The sequence below is a fragment of the Sorghum bicolor genome, chromosome 6, assembly GCF_000003195.3.
Source record: "Sorghum bicolor cultivar BTx623 chromosome 6, Sorghum_bicolor_NCBIv3, whole genome shotgun sequence".
NCBI lineage: Eukaryota > Viridiplantae > Streptophyta > Magnoliopsida > Poales > Poaceae > Sorghum > Sorghum bicolor.
In genome coordinates, this window is record NC_012875.2 from 32,753,494 (window position 1) to 32,773,901 (window position 20,408).

The following is a 20,408-nucleotide window of genomic DNA, read 5'->3' on the forward strand; positions in this document are numbered from 1 at the left end:
TATGTAAAAATATAAAAAAGATGCTTCCACTACCTTTGCATGATTTGTTGTTATATCATATGAACACTTCATAAGCCCATGTGTTTATAATCTACACACATTTAACTGATATATCATATTTTATAAGAATCCTAATCTAAATAACAAAATAAAGCTAGCAACAAACTTCTCACGTTTTAATATAATACTATTATTATTATTAAATAAATATGTCTCCAAGCTACATAATATTGTAAATATTAACTATCTCATACCATAAATGTCATGGTTATCAATAAAATAAATTATAGACTTTAAATTTTATAAAAAAGATAAATATAAATAGATATGTGACATTATGTAATCACTTTTTATGACCAATTTGATGTTTTTCTCCCGTTGCAACGCACGGGCATATTTGCTAGTATATATTAAAATTGTAGCTTTAGTTATTTATAGTTATTGTATACACAAAGATAATTAATAAATCAGAAGAATAGTAGATCATAGGCAAATCACAAACAAAGCAACAGGCTGTCCAGTATTCTTATCTCTCCCCTGAAACTCTTGGAGATTTTAGGCATCTGAAGCGGATAAGAGATGTGAAAATATAATATATCTAGAAAAATCAAAATGTTTTATAATTTGTAAGGAGTTTAAACTTAACCGTGCGTGACGCATTGACGTAGACAATGTTCCCCAACGTTGAATTCTGAGCGTCTGGGTTAGATCATGCCGCCTAGCCAACGAACACTTTAGTTAGGTACGATCATCACCCACCAAGCTATTAGCAGTACTCAGTCCTAGTTTAAGCGCTAACCAAGCAACTTAATTAATTATGTTTCAATCAACGCTGCATGTTGCTGTCATTCAAGAAATTAAAGAGAGAAAGCAACGTCTGTGACATTGTACTATATCCAACAGGGCACATTGCACACCAGCTGCCATCGGATGAACGGTCTCGATATCACATTAGGATTGCCCGAGCCAAGAACGTGTTACACATCACCTAGGTACAAGTACAGTAAACTAATAATTCTGGGGGAAAAAAGGTACAAAAGGAACAAACGAAAAATCAGTTGAGACATTGGAAGCGGAGAGTTGACGAGTCCTGGCTTGAATCTTGATGATGATTAATTCCCTTTAGAAACACTCTATAGTCCAGACATTTACAGCAGCTTAATTGTATATATATATATATATATATATATATATATATATATATATATATAAACAGAACAACAGAAACCCGGGGTATGAGCATTAGCAGCTGGTGGACCGCCACGTTGATCGGATCATGACATCTGGACCGTCGCTTCGGGCCGGAAGCCTTCCTTGAGAAGCGCCGCCATCATCCAAAGTTTCACGGAGGCCTCGCCGATGGCTGCATCTCCTCCTACTCGTTGGCTCACCACCTACACGTACAATTGCAATCCATGACCATGAGATATATATATATATATATATATATATATATATATATATATATATATATATATATATATATATCAGACCCAAAATCGCGCTAGCTACATGCATGCACGGTGCACAGCAGCACGCAAGCAATAATACCTTGAGCGTGAGCGTTGACACGACGCGGTCCGGGCCCGACCGGCCGATGCTGGAGCTCTCCACCCGGAAGCACGCCAGCGACTCGGCGGCCGCGCAGAGCGGCGCCGCCACGCCGTCTCGCCGCTCGCACTCCACCGTCACGAAGAACCTGCCTTCGCCGACCTGCGCCGCGCCCACGTGCATCACCCGGGCGCCGGAGCCCACCGAACTCCCCGCGTGCTGCTGCTGCTGGCGTCGGCCCGCCGCCCCCGCGCGGCGGCCGTGCTGCGGCTGCGGCTGCTCCTGTCGGCTAGCTGGCGACATCGGCCGGGCCTCCAGCGCCGCGACCTCCTCCTTGAGATTCCTGGCGTGCGCCTGCAGGTTCTTCACGTACACCACCGCGTCGGCGATGATGGACGCCTTGTCCATCTGCATGTGTGCGACGATCGACATGAATGATGAATCCGAATGCGTACGTCGTGGAAATCGTGTAAACCCAGCTATCACAAGGTCTAGCTCCAAATCGTTACGATCGGAGCCTAATAACTAACCTTTGTGATGTTGGGGACGAGCGACCTAAGCTCGTAGAGCTTCTCCTTCATCCGGACCCTCCGCTTGCGCTCGGACACGATGGTCTTGGACCGGTCCCTCCTCTTCCGCGTCGCACCGGCGGACACGTCGTCGCCGTCCTCGCGGAGCGGGTGCGGCTCGGAGGCGAGCTCCCCGGCCTCCCCAGCGCCTTGCTCCCCAGAAGGGGGGCTTGCGTCGTCGTCCAAGGATATGCTCGGTGGAGGGCCGTCTGGGGAGCCGCCGCCGTCGTCGTCGTCGTCGCACTGCCACTGCTGCTGGTAGTGATCGTCGTCTCCCAGCATGCCGCCGGCGCCGGTGCCATTGACATCGTCGTCGCCATCGGCCTGGCCACCGAACAGCTCCTCGCCGAGCTGCATGAGGTCCTCCACCCACCCGCCGTCGTCGTCGGTGGCGCCGACGTGCGGCTCGACGAACAAGCCGCCGTTTGGGAAATGGGCGGGGTCTTGGCCGCTGTCGACGGCAAAGAAGCCCGGGCTGCTGGGCATGAAGTGCTCCAAGTGCAGCAGCTGCTGCAGCTGGTGCTCCATGTCCATGCTTCAAGACTTCAAGTGGTGGTCGTCGTGCTGATCTTGTTGGAAAGGGATCGGAAATGCTTGCTGGTGACCTTGATTGATTGGAGGCCACGACCGCAAGTGGTGAGCTCGTTATATATACAGCTCTAGTCTGAAACGGGCTTGGATGATAGGATTCCATTTGTGCCGTCGTTTAGCAACCACTCCTACTCAACAAAGACACGAGATTAATAAATTATCAAGAAAGAAGTACTTGCCAATAAGTTATTGAGGCTTCTAACTTCTGCAACTCAAACAGGTTGCCAGAAACATGCCGTCAGCCTAGCCCTGTTCAGTTATTCAGGAATGAGTGCCTGGAAGAATTTCCGGTTGAAATGCTTCAGTAATGATTATTATATTGATAAGTTAGAATAATTTATTGCTCCGTTCCAGAACAACCCAACAGACCCTTTTATATATCCAAAAAGAAATCCTTGGCGAATTACATAATAAGTAGCTGGAATATTCAAATTAACTAGAAACTGACTCCTCAGTGAAGTATATATAGTTGTGAGCTCATCAAGTTATTTAACAATCAAAAGTTGCTGAACGCTAATTATCCATTCCTTGGAGCTTCGTGAGTAAAACACTGCAAACAAAGCAGCTGTCCTGAGTAAATAAAATAATAATAAACAGCTGTCAAATAGAACCTTCAAATTTCTTCAAGCGATCCATTTCTGCACTTAAGAGCTTTTGGGTATGGGTTGCTTGAATTTTCCAGGAAAAGACATCCGGTTATAATTTTAGTAAAATACTACTTAACTAGTTTACTTTATCTTTTTTTTACAAACATTTTCTAATTTTAACCGAATAGAAAAAGGCATCAACAACTATAATCTTAAATTAGTCTGCTAAATTCTTGGTGAAATATATTTTCATAATGTATTTATTTCAACTTGTAGATGTTAATAGAATTTTTCCCCTAAAATACGGTTAGAGTTAGAGAAGATTTTACTTAGTATAAAGCTAAAATTAACTATTGGAATGGAGGGAGTAAATATTAGGAACCCAAATTGATCACTGGATATCCTTGTGCTTGATAACTGAACTGAGGTCTATATATGCATCCTTGCAGATTTCAATGATTCCGAACACAGGGTAAGCTAGGCACCAATCAATTAATATTCCCTTGTCCTTAAGCTAAGTTGTACTCATCCACTGGAGTTGTTGTCTCCTTTAATTTATATACAAGCACACAGTTAAGTCTCTAGGTGACTTGGTTTCCCCACTTGTCACGTTTGACATCTACGATGTTAACCGTAGCAATTCCCTACCTAGTACTAATAGTATAAATTTCGTCTCCTACATGAATAGAGAAAAGTTTACTCAAAATGGCATGTCTCAACAAAACTATCACAGTGAGCTATATAACGACAGGGTTACCTCAAAAGGAATCATATACTGACGTGACAAAGGGAAGAAATCTTAGAGATGAACGTCAATTTCTCATGTTAAAGACCAGTGGTTTGGTAGGTAATCAATTGGTTCTCTTTGTTTGACCACTCCCCTGACCTAGCAATTCCATGCATATGCCAGGATGACTCTGTAAAACCATAACACTGACGCTTGCTCGAGCTGCACTACCTGCACCAATTTGGAGTTGGTAGTAATTGTATTCAGTAGTTGTCCATGATGTGACCTTTCCTTACACAGGCAGGCATTATGCAGACAGGCCACTGACAAGACCACTGCAGCTAAACTACACTCATATCATTGTCACATTGAACTTTTTTATTTTGTCTAAACAAGCATAGGGATCAAGCTAAATGCAGGTGGGAACTTTTTGCCTAAACAAACATACAATCATTTGTGCCAACATGAGGTGCATGGGTTTACACCGTTGCAGTACAAAATTGTTGGATTTGCCGAAGCACCTCCAAACGGAACGGTTGGTTTGGCCCGCCCGTTCGCTGCGGCGAGCGGCTCGAGTTCGATAGCACACGGGCTCAATGCTCTAGAACAGACAGTGTAATAATAAATTGGTTTCAACTAACTCATGCAGGAGCATTTACATCCCTTTATATAGGGTGCGGATCCCAACCTGAGTCCATTACAAGAATGTCCCATGACGGTGGCGGAATATTCCAGCATATTCTATCACTGTGGTCTACAGTTCATAGGGCTACTTGAGTAATTTCGTATCGCGAGCTCTTCACACGCCTCCATGTCGGAGTCTCTGTCATAGTCCGAACCTTCGCCCGATCTGCGCCAAGGCTCGCGGATCCTCCGCCATGCGAGCGCTTATGTTTGCCTTTGAGGCTGAGGCTGAGCCAACCGCCCAACCGTTGCGACTATTGAAGACTTGGGCGGTATGCCGGCAAACTTGGCTCCTGTAGCTGTTCCTTAGTAACCCAGTTTCCCCCTCCCTTTCCCTGAATTTCCTTGAATCTTTCTTTTTCTACTCCTTGTCTCTTCTCTTCTTCCTGTGTTTTTGCCTTTCAATCCTTGCCTGGTTTGCTTTCCCTTCTTCTGTTTTTCCTTTTCTCGGGGTGTTTTTTGGGTTTTGTTCTTCTAGTTCTGCTTCCCCTTGCTTTCTTCTTCCTGTGTTTTTGCCTTTCAATCCTTGCCTGGTTTGCTTTCCCTTCTTCTGTTTTTTCTTTTCTCAGGGTGTTTTTTGGGTTTTGTTCTTCTAGTTCTGCTTCCCCTTGCTTTCTTTCCCCCCTCTATATTGTCATGCTCTTCTTACTGCTTTCCCTCTTCAGATTCCTTCCCATTCCCACCCTTTCAGCTATGAGCTTAATCCCTTCCAATTCCTCTGGCCGTCCGCCCGGTCCAAACACCCCAACTGATCCGAGCTCCCATCCTGAAGCTCCTGAAATTGACCTTGCCACTGCCATGCAAGCCTTGGATCTCTCCAACCGTGGCAACAATGAAGATGAGGTCAGCTCTGATTTCTCTCTCATTGTCAAAGTTGCTTTGTCCATTCCCCCGAGAATCGTTCCCTTGCAAGCCATTAGAATTGATATGAGGAAAGCCTGGGGTGAAAATTATCTCGCCATCAATGAAATCAGCCCCAACCTATTTCTAGCTAGCTTTGATAGTCATGAAAAAATGCTCAATGTCCTAAAACGCCAGCCTTGGACTGTTGGCAGAAGGGACACCCTTCTCTTTGAGTGGTTCGACCCCTCCAAACAGCATTCACAATATCGCTTTCAGTTCCTTCATACCACCATTAGGCTCTTTGGCATCCCTCCTAGCTTGCGAAGCATACCCTTGGTCTCTACCATCCTTGCTAAGATTGCTGGTCCTTCAGACTATGATCAAATTTCTAATGCTAGTCTTCACAAAGATCCCCTCTTTGTTCCTGTGCGAGCCAAAGTGGATATCACTCAAAAAGCCACTGATCGCATTAAGATTGTTGTTTCCCCTGGCTATTCTATCACCATCTTTGTCCACTATGAAAAAATCCTCAAAATCTGTACCTATTGCGCAGGTTTTTTCCATAATGCTTCTAACTGCAAAATCCGAGAGCATAAACTCCTTTCAAATTCCAAGGATAAACCTGCTGACATTCCTTTTGTCATTTTTGGCTCCTGGATGTCTCAAATCTCTGAAATCCCATTTGACCAAGTCAAACATCAGATTGCTGTCAACTTTGGCGGGAGGCCCAAAACCCCGTCACTGTTGCAGCAAGCCAGACACCAGCTTGCTGCTCTCGCCTTGAATCTTGCTGGGCCGTCACATGCTGTTGCTGCTCCCAGTGCTAATGCTATCGATTGCTCCCATCAGCCGGCCCATTCTCCGCTCATTCACACTGCTCCAGCTCAAGGTGCTGGACACGAAGCAGTGGGTCTCCGCCTTGGTCAACCTGATGACACCGCTGCCCCTGGCCATCCGCCTTCAGCCCAGGGCAGGCCTGAAACGTGCTCGAGCTCACATGAACACTGTGCCTTGGATGTTACCTCTCGTCCCATGCTGATCCCTCCTTCACACAGTACGATTTTTGACAGGCCAACGCTCTCCACTCCAAAGGGTACTCTGGTCTTTTCGCCTGATATGCGTCCTCATGCGATGCCTAGCCACCCTCACTCTCCCTTATTCTTTCCCATAGGCAAGACCAATACTAATATTTCCCCTGCTCCCGTTGCTACCTCTAGCGGGATTCCAGGTTCTTCTGCTCATGCTCTAGAGCTTGATACCAGAGAGAAGAGAGAAATTGAGGGAGCTGATCTTTTCGATGGGCATCAAAACTCCAACAGTACTACCCCTCCGTACATCAAGGCTATCACGCTACCTCATGAAGCTCCTTCTTCTACCTGCAAACATCTTGATGCTCCTTCTCTCTCTGCTTTTGAATCTGCTTCGCCATGTAAAATCACTCTGCAACCTGCTCAGAGCTCCAGAGCTACCCCCAGCAACCACATTCATACCACCGATTCAAACAGCTCGAAGAATCCAAATAGTCATCCCATTACTACTCCTAATCCTCAACTCCAGAGCCAAACCAGTGCTGTGCAGCAATCCGATAATGGGGGACTTCATCCCTTCTCTGGAAGATTTGGAGACGGGAGTACAGGAAATGCAAGAAGGCTGCCTAAGCCTGACAGAGCTGACGGATTCCCTCCCGGAGGAAGTTCAGCAATCCAGCAACATTCAAGCCCCACAGGAAGAGGAAGAGGAAATGAAGGTGGAAGATTTCTCCGTGCAAGACGAGGAAGAGGGAGAGGAGCAAGAGGAGAGAGAGCCTACAGAGAACCAAGAGAAGGGTCACTCTCTCTGGGTCAAAGCCAGCAGAAAAATCTTGGCCTACGGCGCCATCGTTCACCGTCACCCGACGAGTCCGCCTCTGATGCCACCTCCTATGCTCGAGGAGATGAACCAGAAGGCAAAGGAAGGGCTAGGTCTAGGCCTCGCCGTTCGCGCTGGGACGAACGGCAACTGGGAATTTGCAACAATTCCGGACAAGAAGGGGATCTACTACTACTTCGTCTCCCCGTCAATGAAGAAACTGAAAAAGAACCCCCTCAGCTCTCCCCTCTTCGCAGTAACAGCACTCATCATAGGGGGCTTGTGGGAGATGATTTGGCTCTTCCTCCTAACAGGCCCCTATGCAATGCTCTCCAAGACCTAGTACAACTGCCAACTGAAGATGACGGGGCTGACAACCAAGACATGGAGGTTGAAGACAGGGCTCTGGATCTGTGTAATGCTTCGAGCATTCATCAGATTTTGGGCGACGGGCAAGTGGGTGGCCATCTTGGCACTTGCGCTCATGGAGAAGGAAGAAGGGGAGGCGCTCTACTGGAACTTCAAGATCCCGCTGCCGTCCATCATCTACACAGTGGTAATGCAACTCTTTCCGTACCTCTACACTCGACTTCGCAGGATTTATGTCACGATGAAAGGGCTCTGGCGCCAGCCCTCAAGGCGCCAAGGGTGCCATGAGTCTTCTGGCATGGAACTGTCAGGGCTCAGGCGGGAGCCTTGACAGCGCCAAGATGAAGCACCTATCCCGCCTCATTGTGTCGACCAATGCTCAGGTAATTTTTATCTCTAAAACGAAAAACTCTTCCATAACCACCTCCGACCTAATAAACAGATTCAACCTTGACAATGCACACATTGTTTCAGCTGATGGACTTTCTGGAGGTCTCTGGGTCATGTCTAGAAGTGAAGTGCAAGTAGAAGTAGTAGATTCATGTCGTTTTTATGTATTTGCTAGTTGCTTCCACAAATCTGCCAGGAAAAAGTTTGGTCTAGTTTGTATTTATGGCGATCCATATCATGAGCAGACTAAATGGATTTGGAGGCAAGTTAGATCCTTTGTAGTAGCTAATCAGGATCTCCCCTTTATTTGTATGGGTGATATGAACAATATTATGCATGTATCTGAAAAAACTGGGCCTAGACCTGTCAATCTCCGTTCAATATCTGAGTTCTGTTGTCTTGTAAAAGATTGTGGTTTCTTTGATCTGGGGTTCAAGGGTCCTGCCTACACGTGGACCAACAAAAGGTTTGACTCTTTTCCCACTTATGAGCGCCTAGATAGATTCTTGTGTAATGCTGAATGGTGTGTCAACTTTCCTGGGACAAATATTTTTCATTTACCGATGCTAAAGAGTGACCACTCACCCATCCTTGCAATGGTAAGCTCCAACAGAGGTATGATTTCTAGAACCTTCAAATTTGAAAATTGGTGGCTTCTGAATGATGATTTCCAAGATATTGCCTCTGCTAGCTGGCAAAAATCCCATAACAGACCTTTCCATTTAAAGACTTTCTACCTAGCCAAAGATCTTATTAAATGGCAAAGAAACAAACCCAAAAACTCCGATATTCTCAAAGCTATTGAAGATCAACTTTTGCATCTTCAGTCCAAACCTCCAAGCCAACAAAACCCTTTCACCCAAAATCTTCTCATTGCCCAGCATGAAAATATCCTAGCTAAGGAGGAAGCTTTCCACAGACAAAGATATAAGCAAAATTGGTGTGCTTTCGGGGATAGGAACACAAAATTCTTCCATCAAGCTATCATCAAAAGAGCTAGAAGAAACACCATCACCCATTTTCTTAACCCAGATGGTTCCTATGCCACCACCCAAAGCCAGCTAGCAAATGTAGCTAACAATTATTTTGTCAATCTGTTTGCATCAGACAACAATTGCAGGTTGCAAGGAAATAGCTGGGCCTCTCATTATGACCATACGGAGCAAATTGATGAAAATTCATTCACAAATTCAACTCCAACTACAGAGGAAATTCAAAGGATTGTAAGCAACATGAGGAGCAATGCTGCGCCAGGCCCTGATGGTTTCAATGCAGGTTTCTACAAAGCTGCCTGGAAGTGGGTAGGTAAGGATGTCACAACTCTGGTAACTGAATTCTATGAGAAAAATGTCTTCCACAAGGAAATCAATAGAACCCACATTGCTTTAATTCCAAAAGTCCCTTCTCCGGATACTCCCAAGGATTACAGACCCATCAGTTTATGTAATGTGATCTATAAAATTATTGCAAAGACTTTGGCAGAAAGAATAAAAATCCACCTTCCACATATTATTCATCCTTCTCAAGCGGCTTTCATGCAAGGAAGACATATTGCTTCTAATATTATTTTAGCTCAAGAAATTATTCACAGCTTCAATCTAAAAAGTTGGAAACAGAAAGCTTTTATGCTTAAAGTAGATCTTGCTAAAGCTTTTGACAGAATCGAATGGCACTTCATTGTCACTGCTATGAAAAATCTAGGCTTCACAGATAGGTTCATTCAATTGGTCTACACTTGCATTTCCTCTACTACAATGGCGATAATTATTAATGGAGAACCGGGGCCGGAATTCAATCCCGGGCGAGGAATAAGACAAGGTTGCCCCCTTTCTCCATATCTTTTCATTATTGCTATAAATGAACTTGCTTTATGTCTTCAACATAACTCGGATACGAACAACATTCAAGGTATTACTCTTGGTCCAAATTTCCCCCGCATTCATGCGCTTCTTTTTGCTGATGACTTGATAATCTGTGGTCAAGCTAATGCAGCTGAGGCTAGCAAAATTCATGCCAATTCTCCAGAACTTTTGTGCTATCTCAGGGCAAACCCCTAATCTGAGTAAGTCTTCGATCATCTTCAGCAGGAATGTGGACAGCCAGAGCAAGAAAGAGGTAAAAAATTTCTTTCCTGTCAATGACCTTCTTCCTAATATGATATATTTGGGTCATCCGCTCATCTTTAATCATTCAGACCGATGTAAAGCTTATGATTTTATCATCAATAAGTTCAGGGCGAAACTTAACAAGCTAAAATCAAACAAACTCAATCATGCAGGCCGTCTAACCTATATCAATTCGGTTCTGGCTTCCATCCCAATATACTATATGTCCACTATTCTTTTCACCAAGAATTTCATTGACAAAATCACTGCTATTGTTAGAAAGTTCTGGTGGGCTGGGGTGCAGGATGAAAATGCTTCAACAAGCTTCCATTTTAGATCCTGGAAGGACATCTGCAGGCCCAAGGTCGAAGGCGGCCTAGGTATCAGAGACCTCTTCACAGTAAACAAAAGCCTTATCTTAAATGCGGCGTGGAAAATTGCAACTGGTAAGAACCAATTCCTTTCTGAAGTCCTTAAAGCAAAATATTATCCTAACACTAGCTTCTGGAAATCTGGAAATCACTCAACCAAATCGGCCTTTTGGGCTTCTGTCACTAGTGTCAAGAACGTCCTTCTCAATAACTGTATTGTTCAAGTTCATAGAGGCAACTCTAGCATTTGGTCAACGCCTTGGTGTGATATTTGGAAGGAGATTTATGATCACATAAAACTTCCTGTCACGGTGAATAATCTTCCCAGTCGTATAGCTGATCTATGGGATTCTAACAACCTAACATGGAATGATGAGGCTATAGAATCAATTTTTGACAACCATGCCACAAACTCAATTAAGAAAGTGAAAACTGTTCCTTCCACAGATGATGACAAAATTGTTTGGAAGCCATCCAAAAATGGGGACTGCACTGCACATAATGCATTCTTCTATCTTAACAGTCTGTCAAGGTTGCAGCTCCCACAACAGGGCCCTAGAAGTATTAACCAGGACAACTTGAACATCCTCAATCGAGTTTGGAAATGCAAAACTATTCCTCCAGTAATCAAGACTTTTATTTGGAGACTTATAAGACGAGCCATAGCCACTGGAGCTCGTGCAAACAGCCTCACTGAAAAAATTGATAAATCTTGTGCTTTATGTGGAGCAATTGAGAATGACGTGCATCTGTTTTTTCACTGTGACTTTGCTAGATCAGTCTGGTTCTCTTCCACTACCCCTTTATTATCCTCCTCCCTGCCTAATGAGGAAGATGGGGTCCAGGAATGTTTGCAAAAAATAATTAATTCAAAAACTCCTGAAGATATCCTGACGCAGGTTGTAACGTACCTTTGGTTCTGGAAGGCCAGAAACGATCGCCGTTTCAGGCAGAGGAACTGGTCTGTTTTGCAGGTACACTTGGCAGTGAAAGCCCACATACAGACGTACAATGCTGCCCTTTTGAAGGAGCAATCGCAGCACCTCCACAGACAAAACAAAAATGACAACGGAACTAATGAAATCCGGGAGCCTAATGGCTCCTCTCACAACTCTTGTCAATGCAGGTTTACAGACGGCCCAGAGGAAGTCAGGTGCTACACTGATGCCTCCATTGATCCAGGAGTATCAATTGATTCGCCAAAGGAGGCAGGTTTAGGAATCCACATACAGGAAGTCAAAACAAAAGTAACCTATCACTTCAAGATTCGAATCAGCCAGGCTACCTCGGTAGTTATGGCTGAGGCGGCAGCAATAGCTTTTGCTGCTAACATTGCTTCCAATTTGGGCTACGACAAAATCATCTTCTACACCGACAATCAGTCGCTTGTCAACTACCTCAACGGCCATACCACTTCCTGGCTGCCATCATGGGATTCTAAACCATTCACTCAGATGTTCATCAACTGCACAACTAACAGAAGATCCCAAGTACTCAAAATACCAAGCTCCAGGAACACAATTGCCCATTCGTTGGCGAAAGCAGCTGCTACTAGTACAACCACAAGCCTGAGTCTTATGCACTCATGTAACAATGCAGCTCATGTAAACATTTGTCCTCTAAAAGAGGCGCTATGTAACATACATTGGGACTCGGTCCCAACTATTGCAGCCTACTGCTGCTAATAATAAATCTTGGCCTTTGTTCAAAAAAAAAGGTCCTTTGTCTGCTCCCTGCTGGTTCCTCAGCTCGCCTCTGATCGTACTCGGCATATCCTTCGTCGTGTAAAAGACGAAGGATGCGCCTTTCTTCTTCTGTGATCCTCCGCGCCAGGCCGGTCCTTGCATGCACGACTCGCTGCACAATCTATATTATTGTCAAGTTTGCTTGGGACCTTTGTCCCTTTTGGTCCGAAGGTCCGCGGCACAGAGGCTCTAGCTCCTGCGATGGTGCCAAACTCTCTTTTCGACGCAACTGGGGGTGAAGGCGTGGCCAAATCTCCAACAAAAATGGTGCAGAAAGAAAAGATCAAAATTCCCTGTACCTGGTACAAGATACCATCCTTACTATAGATAATCTCGTAAAAAGAAATTGCCATGGTCATGAAAGTTCTGCTTTCAATAAAGAGACAGAATCGATCAATGATTTATTTCTTGAATGCAATTTGGCTAAATTTTTATTAGATTAAGGAACAAAGTGTTCCAGCCTCCCAAGTTTACAAGTAAATGAGTATAGCCGAACAGAACTGACACCCCGGTCCAAACGACCATACAGGGCTAGGTGGCACACACAAACTCACAACACAACAGAAACCAGGAATACGTCTCACACCCAGGACATTCAACAGAAAAGATAACAAAGATCCCTAGTTCTGTAAACTCTTCTGTTGCTTCCGGCCCCAACTCCCAAAGACTTGCAGCAGCAGCATATGTTTGGAGTATAATTCCTTGCGTGTTTGGAATTGACTCTTGAGCATTTGTGGATATGTTAACAGAGATTCATCTCTAAGGTAAACTGTTCCACACAGTTGGAGTGGCAGCAGTTTGTTGTGCTCTGTGGAGAGCCAGAAACAACATATGCTTTGAAAACAAAACAAGTAAATATACCTACTGCGATTGTGTGCTTGTGCTTGTTTGTTCGTTTGAAAACAAAACGAGTAAATATACCTATTGAGATTGTGTGCTTGTTTGTTCGTTTATTTCTTACTAGGCAGGTTTACAGAGCAAGAAGAATCAGGAACAGCTGGAGCAGGAAGCGGAGACTCTGGATCGGAAACGGCAGCACTTTATTTTCATTGCTCAACTCACGATGGGAGAAGGGTAGAAATTCAAGAAGGGGCTGCGGCATGAGCAGGGAAGGCTCGCGCTGGCTCAACGTTAGCACGTCGAGTAGCAAGGCTACTGTTTATAGCTTGTTTTCAGAGCTTGGTTGTAAGGCCTTGTTTAGTACTTTTTAAGATTTTTCGTCACATCGAATCTTGTGGCACATGTATAGAACATTAAATATAAATAAAAAATAACTAATTGCACAGTTTTTCTGTATTGGATAATATTTATCAAATAAAAACGAAAAGTGCTAAGTACCCAAAAACTCTTCACCTCTCTAACTAAACAAGCCCTTAAGGCGCGATGTTAATGTTGTTGTGTTTTGTCGGATGGTGAGTCTGTTATTGTGTTCATCCTTCGGTTCTAAAACTAAGTAGCACTAGAAGAATACGCCATTCGTTGCTGTGGGAATGCAGATTAGTGGATTTTGTGGTATGATAACATAGACAAACAAAATACTTATTTGTCTTGCTGATGTGGACATTACAATTGTATAGCTAGTGGATTTTAGTTGTGTGTAATAGTGTATTGCTTAGTTGGACAGTATGCATGTTGAGAGAAATATAGTGACTTGCTGACGTGGACACTACAATTGCAGAGGTTTAGTTAAACAACTTGCATGTTGAGAGAAATAGGTAGTAAGGTTTAACTTTATAGAAGTATAAGATTGGTGTTATAAACTCAAACCGATGGCCATCTCCATTTCTATAATTTGGTTGCAAAAGTAATGAAATGCAGGGTCACCTTTTATTAAAAAAATATTGTCTTTTTTCTTTTTATTTACTAGACTGAGGGTGCCTCATATTCGATAATTATAAAAGAAAACAAGAGCAAGTATAGAAGGACGACTTGACACAAAACAACCACCATAAAAATAAGATTAGCGAAGATCAAACTATTTATCTTCTTCCTTCGATCGTTTGCCACTCGCTAAGCTTAAAATTACACTGAAATGACAGCAAGAAAAAGACACTTGCAAACATCCTTGCCATATAAGGCTTTGACGGCTGCAAAAACCATTCACCATTGGCAACAAGATCTAAAACCCAGTGAAATATTATGGGTTAGAGGAAGCCCCAAGAAAGAAAGGCTTACAACCTTTCACAGTTTCACTATAAAAAACAGAGTGTCAAAGAAACTAAACCCTGCCACATAATAAACTTGAAGAAGAGGTCAAATTGTCATATTGAATGTCAACCAACTATTTCCCTTGATAAACATGCTAACTACCAAGTATCAACACCTAAAGAGAACCAAATACATAACACAAAACAAACTCTCACTTGCCTATGGCGACGCCAGATGAATATCGTCGAGGTACAGAGAGGCATAAGAGATCTTATTCTAGTACGCCATCGTCACCACTATTTCGCTGATCGTACCAAAAAAAAACCTAATTTTAGATGAAAATAAGAACGTGAAATTAAAAGTATGGAGGAGTGGGTCCCCACTCCTCTAGTGCGAACAAGGTTGCAAAAGTGAGAGAGGAGAGGGACCTAGTGGCGACGGGCTGGAGGCCCTAAGGGTGGCAACTGTGTTTAGCTGGTGAGTGTTTAAACAAATGGTATATATATTTTGTCTTATTTGCAGGTTTTACATATGGTTATACAATAGTTATACAACGGCTCCACACATGGACTATTCGCTACAAGCTTATCCCATATGATTTGATTGTAGTGGCATTGCAACATTTGGTGAGATGCTCCAGTTTTTTTTTTCATTAAGATGCCAGGTTCTTTTTTAGGCTATGTGCTTTTGTAGAGGCCGGAAGTAGGTTCGAAATTATTGTATAGTATTAATTTGATATAGTAGTTTTGAATTAATGAAGTCCTTTCTTTACAGAAGATAAGTGACTTTTAAATTAATATAATATGGTTTTTCTGTCGCAATGAACTGCATGACAGGGCTTTGGAGATTCTGATAAGGCTGCATTCAGGGGACATCAAGACAAAAAGCCTATCGACTAGATGGGTTTTGGGGTCTGCTCTCAAGTGAACCAAAAGCGACTTATACTTTGTCAAAAACAAAAAGCGACTTATAGCAAATAGAAGCCAAATTTGAACAAGTTGTGTACATCAGAAAAGAAAAAACTAGAGAACCAATAGAGGTTGAGTAGTGCTTATTTCTATGTCGACGGTTGCAGCTGGAAATAGCTTCTAAAAGTCTGAATTTTGCTTCCTGGCAATCATGTTCGTTAGAGCGTTACCATCAGCACACTATATTATCCTTAAGACAAAGGTTATGGATTATAGGTCTAAGAAAAGGTTATGGATTATACTAGCAAATGATAATGCTGATCACTGTTCATCAAGCCACTCTGCGTAGTGCTCTAATACAAAAAGATGAGATTTCGGACATCAAGCGTTGCTGAGTCACACTGTTCAATCAAGTGGCTCTGCATTTTTGAGACTTGTATAAATTGTTGGATTAAGATGCTAGGACGCTATCATTCATGCCGCATCAGCGGTGGCACATTATTTTTGTATAGGGCAGGTGATCACCGCACACTCGACTCTGATCACAGCACCTAATCATAAGCATGCACCGCCTCAAAATAAAAGTACTCAATCTATCACTAATTATAAGACATTTGAGATTTTTTACATCAAATTTGATCACTCGTCTTATTCAAAGATTTATGTAAAATATCTTTTTTTTTGTGGTGAATTAGTTTATTAATAAAAATTCTTCAAAAATAACTTAAATTTGACTATGTTTGTATAAATTTTTTGAATAAGACGAGTGGTTAAACTTGAATTAAAAAAGTCAAACTTTTATAATTTAGGATGGAGGGAGTAGTATATACTGAAGTAGGAGAAATTTTGAAATTTGATATCAAATACGCGTGCCTCATATCTTTTAGCACTCAATTTGCATGCTGTTATTTATTTAACCTTGTGACTACGAACTCTTTTGATTCGGGAATTTCTCTTCTTGTCTCTCCTTTTTCTATTTTCACTATTCTCTTCTCTTTTCCCATGCCACCGGAAATGAGTGAACTGCCCTTTTGCCTAGAAGAACAGACAAGGACACTCGATCAGAACGAACCTGCTCCTCAGAACACACATGTTGCTGCTCACATCAGGCAAAGAGCAACCTTGCTGCTCTCCAAAACTCGAAATTGCTGGACACAAATTGTAGTACACAGATTGGAGCAAACACGTAAGATATTGGAGCAAAATTACTATACACAGACTGAACTAAACTGTACACACATTGGAAGAAAAAAAAACGCAGAACTATGAACTGCACACCCATAACATATGCAACTAAGAGGTAAACAAAGTACTCATTATAAGCAAATTTCAGCAAGTCAACATAATTGGTGCAACCATGTATGCTCACATGTTTTCCCGAGAATTTAAGAGTACAAATTCACGTAGCCAAAAGTACCATCCTGGACATGTTTTCCTCCAAATTTAGAACACTACAAAAACCATAACATTGTTCTGGGTTATTCAAACAACACTTTAATTTTTCGCCTTCCTTGGAGTGAGATTTTTCTTTACAGGTAGCCGCTTTGCCCGGAGACTAGGCCTTGTTTGGTTTGTCCTTCTAAACTTTAGTTGCTCCTGAATGGTTTAGTCCTTTTTAGTCACTCCAAAGTGACTAGAGAGGACTAAAGGCCATTTAGGACTAAATGGGATTAAATTTAGAAGCTGCTAGGTGAACCAAACACCCCCTAGAAGTGGTCTGCCCCTTCTCTAGTTTGACTGAATACCATAGGAAAAATAGAATGGTTGGGTTGATAAACAAAGGTAAGTATATACATGCTGAATTGAGTGAATTATTTTACCTTCTTGATACAGATCTAGGGATTGTAGTGATCTGATTTGTCCCTTCAAGTTCCACCATTGTTAATTGCGATTGCCTAAAAAATGGAGAACATGTTTAGCCTAAAAAAAGAAAGCCGATTAATGACAACACAATCATTATGACTAATGTATGTTTTGCAGTGGCTTTACTAAGTGAGGTCGCAACACTACAACAAATGTAGTGATACATGATGAATCAAAGGTGGCGTTATAAGAAATCATCATAAAAACCCTAATCATGGTTGTGGGGCAGTTTGAAGCCTATCATGGTTTGTTGTGGTGGTTCCGTGTGTATAGATCGCTTCTATTTGTACAGACTTGTGAGTGTCTCTTCAGTTTATCGGCCTTAATGCAAATGAATGGTCGCAACACACGAGATGGGCACAAACTTATGGCCACGTGGGAGCAAATAGTCGTGTTGCCTAACGCCTGCAAGTGAGGAGTAGTCAAAGAAAAAACTCTTTCCCAGGCCAGCCCAAAAGACCCTAACAATGGCCACAACCGGTGCCCATAGGTCTGCCCTATTTACACTGCCGATCCATTTTATGGTTTGACAGGACAAACAATGTTCATCGCCAGTAGAACAATGAATTTTCCTCCGGCACTAACATTTCTTTCGCAGCCGGTCCAATACGAACTAGTGTGCAAGCCATTCTAGGCCAGCGGTGTGCCCTATTTTCACTGTTGGCTCTACATATGGTCCGGTGGTGAAACGGACCCCGGTTATCTCCACCGTATCAAACGCCCAGCTAGCGGTGAAGACACTTTTCACTGCCGATTTAATTATCGATTGTGCCGCCGGTTGTTTAAAACCTAATGGTGATAAGGTTGCTGCGATGACTATTTCTATAGTAATGCTTGAGGTGTATTCTCAATTGCCTTTTGTAGCTGCTGCATAGGAGTCCAATTATCACCGTCAAAAACTCTAAAAAATCTGAATGCAACTGAAAACATTCAGTTGTGCCCATCTAGTGTTGCAGCTAAAGATAAGTTGCCACTCCATCTACCATTGAGAGTTGTGGAGCTTATACTCAGAAATCCCCTACAACCATTCATGAAACGATCAATGCTTGGTTACTTCAAACAACAAACGAATCTATGGAAATATACACCATCTTCCTGATTTAAGACATCTATCTCTATAATACTTCCTGGTATTCTGAACTCAACCTCTGCCTTAAAGTTAAACAAATATCTAAAACTTGTTTCCCATGTACTAGATATGTGTTATGTTGCCTTCTCCCTACCAAGATGCGCCGTTAAATACTCAATTTTCACTTGACAATTCTGCCTACCAAGACACGCATGATAAATTCTGCCCACATGTTGATGTCAAATCATTTGCTCGCAACTCTCTTTGCCTGGTTGAAAATCTCAGGTTTTTAGCAACCATTGTTTTTAGTTCATTCGATCTTAACTGCATCAACACCTAACCCCGTACAGTAAAACACAAGTCATAAATAAGCAGCCCCTTCTTATGTACCTGGCTCCAACCCTGGGCACTAGGGACCAGCATCCTATCAAATCCTTACACTTCTCTTAAGGGCCTGTTTAGATTTGGGATGGAAATTTTTTGGCTGTCACATCAGATGTGCCGGAAGGATATCGGGAGAGGTTTTTAGAAACTAATAAAAAAATAAATTACATAGCTCGTCAGGAAACTGCAAGACAAATTTATTAAGCATAATTAATCTGTCATTAGCATATGTGGGTTACTGTAGCACTTAAAGCTAATCATGGAGTAACTAGGCTTAAAAGATTCATCTCGTGATTCTCAACTAAACTGTGTAATTAGTTTATTTTTTTATCAACATTTAATGTTCCATGCATGTGTCCAAAGATTCGATGGGATGGATGAAAAATTTTTAGATGGGGAACTAAACAGGGCCTAAACCCACTACAAATGCTCCAAAGAAACAAAGCTAACAATGATGGTATGCGTGACGCGAGCATCAAAATTTTGATAAGAAAGGTTCTGGAACGAAGCACACACAATATACAATAAGTTGTGAAGTGGCAATTGCAGTCGAAGGAAGCTTCCTACCCAAAAGGGAAACGAACAGTTAGAAAATAGTCACGAGTCACGACGTGGTGTACTGGTGCATGACCTCACCAGACTAAGAATAATATATGTTTCTCAGAAGCTTGAGCCTGCCTGAATGGCGACCTACCAGAAACGAACCAACATTTCAAATTTCAAATAGCAAGGACAATGAGAGCCACATTATATAATACAAGTATAGAACTAAACGCTGGTATTAAAAAACGAATGCAAGAAGAGAGGAGAAGAACGTATAGGCTACAAACAAAAGCAATAAAGAAAATCGGAGCCCATTGCTTATCTTCTGCTCAGCGGCTCCATTAATTAATTAAATAACCTGATGCTACGACCTTCTAAACAACAGGGCCTTTGCATAATAAACTACACTGAGTAAGGGAGAAGGGGTGCATGAAATGAAGTGCTCTGAGTCTCTGACCCAGCACAAGCGAGGCTCGTGGAGGGGCGCCCGGGGCACGGGCACACCACGCACCGGGCGCGTCTGCAGCGGTGGCTGCCAGGCGCCGAGCAGCCGCGGCAGGCGGGGGCTTGCTTCTTTGAAATGGACGGTCAGGGGAGGAGCCACTTGGCAGGCAGCCGCCTTCCTATTGTATTTCAAAAATGGTAGTAGATCAGACAGGCTTAGTTGGTACTCCCTCTATACAAAAAAAAAAACCCTGATGTTTTGGACTCCTATACAGTTCTTACAAAACTTGATGTTCTACTAAGGCCTTGTTTAGTTCAAAAAAAATTACAAAATTTTTTAGATTCTCTATCATATCGAATCATTAGACACATGCATGGAGTATTAAATATAGACGAAAATAAAAACTAATTGCACAGTTTAGTCAGAATTGATAAGACGAATCTTTTAAGCTTAGTTAGTCCATGATTGAATAATATTTGTCAAATAAGTGCTACAGTGTTATTTTCCAAAAAAATTTGGAACGAAACAAGGCCTAACTAGAGGTGGTTTTAGACTTGTTTACCCCTTGCCATGTTGGCAGTCCTTGCATGCTCTCGCGTGGTCCCTGACCAAGAGATTAATCGCAGCGCCTCGATCCTCGCATGGCCCCACGCCTGCACCCAATCCTC

The 20,408-nt window shown here is 42.7% G+C and overlaps 2 protein-coding genes across 2 annotated transcripts; one reads left to right on the forward strand and one right to left on the reverse strand.

Annotated features, from left to right (window-relative positions):
• Positions 922–2,733, reverse strand: LOC8070788 (transcription factor FER-LIKE IRON DEFICIENCY-INDUCED TRANSCRIPTION FACTOR). Its single transcript, XM_002447622.2, has 3 exons — positions 2,082–2,733; positions 1,552–1,959; positions 922–1,394 (listed from the first exon to the last, which is right to left on the reverse strand). The coding sequence occupies exons 1-3, from the start codon at positions 2,652–2,654 to the stop codon at positions 1,275–1,277; spliced, it is 1,101 nt and encodes a 366-aa protein (XP_002447667.2). The 5' UTR covers positions 2,655–2,733; the 3' UTR covers positions 922–1,274.
• On the forward strand, positions 10,488–13,458 carry LOC110436441. The gene is made up of 3 exons (XM_021463539.1): positions 10,488–12,125; positions 13,130–13,231; positions 13,345–13,458. The coding sequence occupies exons 1-3, from the start codon at positions 10,488–10,490 to the stop codon at positions 13,456–13,458; spliced, it is 1,854 nt and encodes a 617-aa protein (XP_021319214.1).